The 9,169-nt window shown below is 49.9% G+C and overlaps 1 protein-coding gene across 1 annotated transcript; it reads right to left on the bottom strand.

Moving 5' to 3' along the window:
- Window positions 1-512: 512 nt before the first annotated feature.
- Prkag3 (protein kinase AMP-activated non-catalytic subunit gamma 3) lies at window positions 513-8,941 on the bottom strand. Its single transcript, XM_076866925.2, has 14 exons — window positions 8,862-8,941; window positions 8,491-8,530; window positions 7,925-8,080; window positions 7,167-7,573; window positions 5,790-5,871; window positions 5,609-5,667; window positions 5,447-5,492; window positions 5,193-5,247; window positions 4,893-5,019; window positions 4,578-4,743; window positions 2,590-2,627; window positions 2,279-2,425; window positions 1,728-1,960; window positions 513-1,344 (listed from the first exon to the last, which is right to left on the bottom strand). Exons 1-13 carry the CDS (start codon window positions 8,892-8,894, stop codon window positions 1,844-1,846), a joined length of 1,473 nt encoding a protein of 490 aa, XP_076723040.2. The 5' UTR covers window positions 8,895-8,941; the 3' UTR covers window positions 513-1,344; window positions 1,728-1,843.
- Between the last annotated feature and the right edge of the window lie 228 nt (window positions 8,942-9,169).

The raw sequence follows: 9,169 nt of genomic DNA, 5'->3' as shown, positions 1-9,169 counted from the left end.
GAAAAGTCTGAAGGGGAAGGGGTATGTATGATAAATACCTCATATAGGTGAGGAGAGTCTAAGGGTAGAAGAGCCTGGTGCCCCGTGTTCCCAGTAGAGTCTGGAAAAAATGGTAAGATGTAGGGTAGAACAGGATACTAGCTGCACAGCTCAGCACATGGGCCTGGAACAGCCTCATAGAGCTTCCAAAGCCCAGAGGGATGCAGGGATAGGAGCTAAAATGTCTTGCTTGCCCCAAGCACAGTCAGGCCCCAACAGGCCTTGGGAGTAAGGGAGCACATGGCAATGTCTGTGACCGTGCACACCAATGATCGACCAACTGCCAACAGGGATGTTTCAGCAGATACTGGCATGGTGGATGCTGCACTGGGGAACAAAGGCTTATGCTACTTAAAGTTTTCCAAACTTAGTCCCAGGAAAAGATGGGAAGAGACTCCAAATTGACTAGATCAATTTCCACCACCTGGTATGGGGTTCATAACAGAAATTGCATTCAGTGTTAGAAAAACAGCTATTTCTTGCAAGCTTGAGTTTTATAGACTGGGTTTTACCTACCATGTAATACATTAATAAATATTTTATGATTTTTGTTATAAAAAAAAGATTTTTTTAAAAGTCAGTGGAATAACATTCTATGCACAAAAGAAATGCCACTTGCTGCTTTTGTCAATTATAGACTTTTCCTCCAAGTCTTACATTCAGAAAGCAGAAGGATCTTCAGAAAGCCGTAAGTTCGGTTAAACAACTAGCATTTTGAGTGGAATCTATAAAAATACAAGTTCATGGCTTGTTCTTTTTGCATTTGTCTTTTTGATTGCTCATTTTCAGGGATCCAAATACAAGGCCATCTGTCACTGGTGAGAGATAAGGCGTTTTCTGGACTACCATGGAGAGAAGACCCCACACCATCAGACAGTTCTACAAGTAACTGCTGTTCCATTGTGATCCTAGCAGCCCTGAAATGACCACGCCAGGAGGGTGGAAGGGCAGCAGCAAAGTTATAGGGAACCACTAAAGTGGTCCCCATGGGGAAAGAACAGTTGGGTCTCCCAGGAGCGAGCCAAACACAGTCCAGAAGCCCAGGAATCCAGAGCCCTTGAATAAGCCTGCAGGCTACCAGCTCCCTACCGCATCCCAACCAGCCCCAATCCAGGTAGGGGAAAGGGATATGAGTGCATATGGGGCACAGATGGCCCTGGGGTAGTCCCAGTGCCTGTGCTTCAGGGACCTCCAGCCTTGATTCAGTTGTTCTCCTTAATTTCATCATCCCACAGTGCACTGGGCATGCCCAAGAACTTTTGGGAGTATAGACAAGGCAAGGACAATCAGGGAGGCTGGAGAAGCCTGTGAGGAAGAGAGAAGGGAAGATAGTGACCAAATAGGGAGGGGAGTTGCCTTCCCAATAGGAGAGTTGTGCCATCCACTGTCAACAGGTGAAAACTGTCCCCCATCCCTCTGCAAACCTCTAGCAAACATTACGGGGAAAGAGTCTGCGATCACAACAAATTTACCAAGGTGAGCACTAGGTGTAAGCACCCTACTTTAAGGGAACTTAGTTCTTACTGAGGATAGAAATTCCATTTGACAAAGGTTTATTAGCTTGCTTCCCTCCAGGGGTTCTGCTCAGCTATGAGAGGGGCCACTGCTATCTTCATGGTGCCCCAGTCTGAGATCTAGGAAACTAAAAAGTTATAGGGGCTGATCCAAGGGCCGGGGGCAAAGCCTACCTGGAACAGAGCTGACTTGGCAAACAGATGGGGAAAGATGAAATCTGGGTCCCCTGCTCCTTTCCTTGTCTTCAGGGTATGGAAGGTGAGGGGAATAGGAGTGAGGACTCGTATTCTCAGGCACCGAGGGCATCAATGCCAGCAGGGCTCAGCACCAGCGCCTGAAGGATGTCGGAGAGGGAAACCACGCCCAGGAGATGCTGGGTCTCGTCTACTAGCACCAGCCGGTGTACCTGTGGGTCACATTGATCAGTGACTAACCAGGCCCCACGCCACCCCATCCCAAACAAGCAGGGGAAACAGTTTGACATAGCTGGGGGCACAAGAGGGTGTCTCCTGGGAACCAGCTGGCAATGTCTCTGAGCACTCAGTTGACTGGCCCTTGGCAAGAGAACCTCATAGACAGGACCAGGTGCATACCAAGGTGAATGCCAAGAATTGGTCTCGAAATAGGAGGAAAGGCCAGGTGTCCACTGTCCAGAGATGGCTGGAGCCAACATGGAAGAACTGGGCCATCTCTATGGGGGCATTCCTGGAGAGGCACAGGGTACCTGTTCTCGAGCAATCCTGTCAATGACTTCTCCCAGGCTCTCGTGGGGCTGGCAGGAAAGGACCCCCTCCAGACATAGTGTCCTCTGTCGCAGGGCTTCTCCCACACTCATGTCTAGGTGGTTGTAGGTTTTCTGGGCAGCCAAATGCTGGGACAGGGAGAGAAAGAGAGTTCCAAGTCACTGCTTTGCTCAGACTCCCACCTCACTTGATAGCACCTCTTACACACTCGTGAAGTGTGTCCACAGATACTCCCCCATCCATCCTCATACCACAGCCTCCCTATGGCACCCCAAGCCCCACAGACACTTACAATCACATCAAAGCGGGAGTAGAGGCCCACGACCTGACCTACAAGGGGAGACAGGAGAAAGACAGGGAAGAGGGCTGCATCAGGACCAGGTGCTGTGCAGAGGGCCTGGGCCAGGTCTTGGAGTGGACTCCTCCATATCCTCCCAGGTTGCAGCTTTATAATGAGGCATCAGGCTGCTCCCTCTGAGCCATGAGTCAGCCTGGCATCACAGAGAGTGAGACCACCTCATCTCCTGCCTCCTGAAGAGATGCAATAGGAGAACAGTGCATCACCTATGAAGTGAGTATTCTAGTCCCCAACGTGTAGGGCCAACTCATCAGGTTTCCAGGAAACTAAAGCAGAGAATAAGGTGAAATCCACCTCTAGGAAGCAAATGGGCAAATCTGGAGAGGAATATTCTCTGGATAACCCATTCAGGCTCTTCAACTCACCTGCGTCAAACAGTCAGGGGAAAGGGAACAGTTCTAGATGTAAAGAGACTTAAGGGACAAAAGACAGAAATGCAAAATCTGGACCTTTAGTTGGATACTGGTTTGAACAAATCAATTGTAAAAGAAAAAAAAAATCTTGGGAGAAATTGCAAAATGAGAATAAGTATTGAACATTAGATATAACATTAGTAAATCATTCCCGGTTCTGTTAGGGTAGAAAATTATACTCAGAGACATAATATTGTCTGTAATTTAAAATGCTTTAGAAAAAAAGATGAACTGATTATGGCAATACATTAACAATAGTTAATCCAGGCAATATATATATATATATATATATATATATATATGGGGTTCATTATTCAATTTTTCACTTTTTTTAAACCTTTCTCTTTTTTTTGAGAGAGAGAGAGAATTTTTTTTACTATTTATTTTTTAATTTATCAGCGGACACAACATCTTTGTTTGTATGTGGTGCTGAAGGTCGAACCCGGGCCGCTCGCATGCCAGGCAAGCGCTCTACCGCTTGAGCCACATCCCCAGCCCAATTTTTTCTTTTTTTAATAATTATTTTTTAGTTGTAGTTGGATACAATACCTTTATTTTATCTATTTATTTGTATGTGGTGCTGAGGATGGAACCCAGGGCCTCGCATGCGCTAGGCGAGCACTCTACTGCTGAGCCATAGCCCCAGGCCCTAATTATACAATTTTTAAAAATTTATTTGAAATTTTTCCAAGTCAAAAATAAATTAAAAGTAGTTCTTGACAGGCACGATGGCATACACCTGTAATCCCAGCAACTGAGGAAGCCAGCCTTGGTAACTTAGAGAGACCTTGTCTCAAAACATAATAAAAATGGATGGCTGGGGATGCAGCTCAGTAGTGGAGCACCTCTGGTTCAAACCCCAGTACTGAAGGGGAAACCAAACCAAACCAAACACTTCTGGATATCTAGCTTTATTATGGTGAATTTATTTTGGGGGGGGTGCTGGGGAATGAATCCAGGGGTACTATACCACTGAACAGCATCCCCCGCCCTTTTTATTTTGAGACAGGATCTCACTAAATTGCCCAGGTCAGCTGGGAACTCACGATCCTCCTGCCTCAGCCTCCTGAGTCACTGGGATTACAGGTCTGCACCACCACACCCAACCAAAGAAGAATTCTTGTTGTCCCTCTGGTCCTTTCTAAAACAGGAAATTGACTCTGGCTGGGGGCCCAAGATCTCATGGTCCATTTTAAGATGAACTGAGACCAAAAAAAAAAAAAAAAAAAAAAAAAAACTGGTCCTACTATTTCACCTCACTATGCTGATTTTATTGCAACTAATCTTGTAAATCCTGTGAAGTCAGATGTATGGATATTGTTAAGATTGCCATTTCACAGATAGGAAACTGAAGCAAAGAAAAGTTAAGTGACTGGTCCAAGGCTCAAAGCAGGTGACTTCTACCTCACTCCACCCTGGGCACCCAAGTTGGTGCCACATGGACTCCTGCCACCCCACACCCCACCTCATGCTGTCCCCCCGACCCTGCTCTTGCTCTAGTGCAGGTACCAGATTCATTGATCACAGGCAGGGCAGACACACGCCGGTCCACGAAGATGTCCAGTGCCGTAAGGACGGGCGCTGTTTCCAGTACCACAGCCAAATCTCGGAATGTGCCGATGCCCAAATCTTGGATAGTGCGGTAGAGGAAGGAGGGCCGGGGCAGCAGGGCACCCTGGTGGGGTGGAGACAGGGTGATGATCAGTGGTCAAGCAGCCCAAGAGGGCTCTGGGTTCCTCTGTCTCCCACGTCCAGGCTTGAAGACTTAACCCCTTGGGTCACCTTCCTATGGCTCCCCCTGCCTCCCCCTGGCCCTGGGCTCACAAAAATGTGCAGGAACTTGAGCAGCCGCTTGTGTGTGAGGATGTAGAGCACCGTGCCAGAGACAGGGTCCAGGACTGGAAGGCGATGGATCCGGTTCTTAATGAGGACATAGACAGCTTCGAACAGGCTGCAGAGGTGAGACCAAAGAAGGGGGAGCAGCGTGGGACGAGACACCTTCTACTCCAGTCCCCGCAGATAGGAAGGGGCACCAAAGTTGTCTCATCTGTCTGCTTCCTAGGATGGGTCAGGGGAAGGGGACAGGGCAAGACAGGGGCTCAGGTAGTTGATGGGGATGCTTACCTGTCATTGGGAGAGATGGAGACCAGAGGCTTGAAGCAGCCTTGAAGGTAGATCTCTGTAGAAAAAGCCAGAGTGAGGCTGAGGGAGTGGCTACTGTCTCGCCTGCAGCTGGACCCTTTTCTTCCCCCAGGCACCTACAGTACACAATTTCCTCCCTAAGGCTTGCACCCTGCAGGAAATCCTCTGAGCTGGCCCTCCCTCTGCCCCAGGCCCTGGGCCCCACCCTCAACCCCACAGCCCCTCTCCCCACTCACCCCTCCAGGTCTCGATTTTATGTTCTTCAATCTCATAGATCTGGACCTAGAGGCATCGACAGGATTCTGGTTTCAGATGTGGACTTGGCAGGCACCAGGCTCCCTGAAGACCCCCTTCCACCCCAATACTACTGGCACCCAGGGCTCCCGGCTGCTCCTTACCAAGGGGGACCTGTAGTATCTGTGAAGCACCAGGATGAAGTCTGTGATGGTGAGCATCCCTACGGGCAGGCGGGACACAGGGGACCATAAGCTTTCTATCCTGGGTGTGAGGGAGGTTAAAGGTGCCACTCTCCCAGCGCCCTTGCCATTCCTCACGCCCCCCTCCCCAGCCTCTCCTCACCCACAAAACTTTGCTTCTTGCTGTCCCACAGAGGTGCTGCCCGCACACCATTGGCCACCAGGGCAAAGAAGGCCTTCTTGATCTGAAGAATGGGACAGAACAGTGGAAGGGTGAGTCCCAAGAGGCCCTCATACTCCCCTCTTGCTGCCCCTCAGTGGCCACTCCCCTGTCCACCTGCTGTCCTCTTTGCTGTTCCCACCAGTGTCCTTCCTTGGGATCTTCTCCCAGGTTCTCCTCCACAGGAGCCTGCCCGTCTTTCCCATGTCATGGCACACACTAGACCAGATCCCACTTGGCACATTTACAATTATAGACAAGGCTGCTTGTGGCGGGAGGTACAGGAAGACCCTTAGCAGTTACAGCAGGTTAGAAGCCCTAATTCAGAGTCTCCACTTGGAAATCATGCATGTACAGACACAAGCATAATTTTTTTACTAATCTAAATAAGTACTAGAGATAGAATTATTTACATAATATTTACATAGTTTTTGTCTCTGAATAAACTATAATTTGATTCATATTAAACAATACCCTCTGTATATGATGGTTGTATTTTTCTAATACACATTAAAATAAATACAAAGCTACTGAAATGAAAGTACTTGTTCATGAACTACTAGAACCAAATTGTGTACTGTAGGTGACATACAAACCATGATTTAAGCATTTTACATATACTATCTGCTCAATTGTACCAGTAATAAGAACAGAACCACAGCCAGGCATGGTGGTACATGCCTGTAATCCCAGTGGCTCGGGAGGCTGAGGCAGAAGGATCATGAGTTCAAAACCAGCCTTAGCAAAAGTGCTAAGGTGCTAAGCAACTCAGTGAGACCCTGTCTCTAAATAAAATACAAAATAGGGCTGGGGATGTGGCTCAGTGGTTGAGTCCCCCTGAGTTCAATCCCCAGTACCAAAAAAAAAAAAAAAAAAACAAACAAAAAAAAAAAAACAGAACCACAGACATTTGGTAGCTTAATCTAATGAAAGAGCAGGTACCAGAGATCTTCTAATTTTTTCTGTTACCAAGAGTCTCCTGCTCTTCTTTCCTAAGCAACTCTGCAATGTCTTAGATATACTTCAAAGTTTGTTTTCACTTTGTACTGGGTTGTCCTGATACTCTGAAACACAGGGGGCAAAGCAGGCATTCTGATCTCCATTTTCAAGATAATGGAGGTAAATTGATCAACGCAAAGTTTTGTAGATAGTGAAATTGCAGAGATGGGATGATGGGATGCTCCCTCTCCCCACTGGGCTCCGTGGTGCTAAGGAGCTCTTAAAGGGGACTTGGCAGGGCATGCTGAAGGGTATGAATGGTGGTGGCAAGATGGCGTTGAGCATGGAGACCGAGCTCTGGAGTGGCAAGCTGGGTCTCACCTCCAGCGTGGTGTCAAAGATGACCAGCTTGGAGCTGGTTGCCATGGCATCATAGCAGGTGTGCTCCTGCATGAAGTGCATGTAGACCTGGGCTCCAGGCTTCTGCAGCTCGTCCTCCCAGCCCAGGCTGAGTAATGGAGCCTGTGGCGATGGGCATGGGGCAGGCCTCTCTTCCCCAGGGCCTTCAAGTTCGAAGCCCCAGGCTTCTGGGGCTGGGAACTCGATGGCCAGCTCCAGATCATCTGTGCTGGAGCTGGCAGCTGAGGCTGCAGAGTGCTGGGGGAAGAGTTCCCACCCTGTGGGCGGGGTGCCCACCCGGGCCAAGGGAGCAGCTTTGGCCAAGGGTGTGGCTTCTGGGAATGTGGCCTCCAGCCCGGTGGACTCAGCAGCTGGCCTGGAAGGGGGTCCTGATGGGAAGAGAAGGAGGGTAAGATAGTAGCTCCATCTTCAAGCACACTCTCATCAGCTGTCTCGGTGACCGCGTGGCAGCCTTGGGAAGCTTGGATGCTGAGACTTCAGAGTGCAGTGGAGAAGCCGAGTCACCCAGGTAGCTGCTCTGTCTGTGGGTCCTAGCTGGCCACACTGGGCCCTTGGCTCTGTCCTGCAGTTGTTCTCTCCCGTGTGGGGAGACAGAGGTCACAAGATGAGGATTGGGCCCAACTCTGTGTTAGGAAGGGATCCATGGCAGTCCCGCCACCCAGGCTCTGGGCTTCCCACTGCCCTGGCTCCCACCTTTCCAGAACTGGCCTTGGCCTTACCTTCTTCCAGATCCGGTGGTTCTCCTTCCTCCACAGCCTCCTGCCTTGTCCATCTTGATGCCTTGGTCCCCCGTTTCCCACGGATTATTTCTGAACTGGTGGTCATGGCTGGTGAAGGCCATGAGGAACTGTCTCCTTGCTCTAGGAAGCTCATCTCTGGAAGGGAGAACAGGGCCTGTTTGGTTAAGTGGGTAGTACAACAAAATCAGTTAAAATGTTGTTAATAACACTATTGGCAAACTTCCAGGGGTCTTTTTCTCCATCATCTTTCTTATTCTATGCTCATACCAGCTATATAAGGGAGGCATTATCATCATCCCTATTTTATGTGCAAGGGACCAGAAATTCAGAGAGGTTAAGCAATTTGCCACAAATCACACAGCTAGGAGGTGGTAGAGTCAGGAGTGGGGTTCAGGAGATGAGAGAAACAAACTGGGCAGAGGAGGAAGAAGGAACCTCTCCCAACAAAATTCAGGCTAGGGGCTGGGAATTGGCATACCAGAAATGTGGGGGACAAAGGAAGTGGGAAAGGATGCAGACCCACAGAAAGCGGGCAGTCTACCTACCTTGATGCTCAGGCTTCCCTAGGCTGCTCCAGGACAGGGTCTATGGGGAGAAGAATGTCTGAAGGGGTGGGAAAAACGCCTCGGGTTCCCAGGCCTTCTTCCCTCTCACTGTGCACATAGGCACACACACATACACACACAGAAACATCCAACCACTCCTAGACACACACAGGACTTATACACACTCACACACTATGTATATACACAGGCACCAACATACTCACACAAACAGAGAAAGTGTAGACCAAACAGCACACACACACACACACACACACACACACACACACACACACATTCACACGCGGTGCCCTCTGTGCTCTCGATCCTTGGGCCCTGCTGCCCCGGTGCCAGCCCCACTGGGACCCCAGTACCCTGCGCAGTGCGTGCTCCAGCTCGGGCTCCATGCAGCAGGCCCCAACCAACCGTGAGCAAGTGCCGACTCCCCAGCTGGGCAGCACTATTCTGGGCCCGGCCTCTGGCGCCCTGCCTTGCCGGGATCGGTTTCTCTGATTGGGTGTCAGGCAGCCGGGAGGGAGGGGGCCACCCGCAGCTGCTGCAGCCCAGGAGCCTGGGGGCGGGCTGGGGAGGCCAGGGGCGAACCTGTGAGTCTTGGTGCCTGGTCTTTGGTGGCCTCCAGGTCTCCCAGAACAAGCTAGATGGACTCTGCTGCTGAGGAAGC

Source organism: Callospermophilus lateralis, chromosome 9, assembly GCF_048772815.1.
Source record: "Callospermophilus lateralis isolate mCalLat2 chromosome 9, mCalLat2.hap1, whole genome shotgun sequence".
NCBI lineage: Eukaryota > Metazoa > Chordata > Mammalia > Rodentia > Sciuridae > Callospermophilus > Callospermophilus lateralis.
This window is presented reverse-complemented; position numbering and strand designations above follow the sequence as displayed.

Bases quoted from the DNA above. Each gene is read 5' to 3' on its own strand.
- Prkag3 (XM_076866925.2), bottom strand. From the start codon at position 8,894: ATGGAGCCCGAGCTGGAGCACGCACTGCGCAGG. The intron at 8,081-8,490 runs GTAGGTAGACTG...TCTCCCTTCCAG, and splicing joins AGGGAAGCCTGAGCATCAAG to AGATGAGCTTCCTAGAGCAA. The intron at 5,248-5,446 runs GTGAGTGGGGAG...CTTTTTCTACAG, and splicing joins TAAAATCGAGACCTGGAGGG to AGATCTACCTTCAAGGCTGC.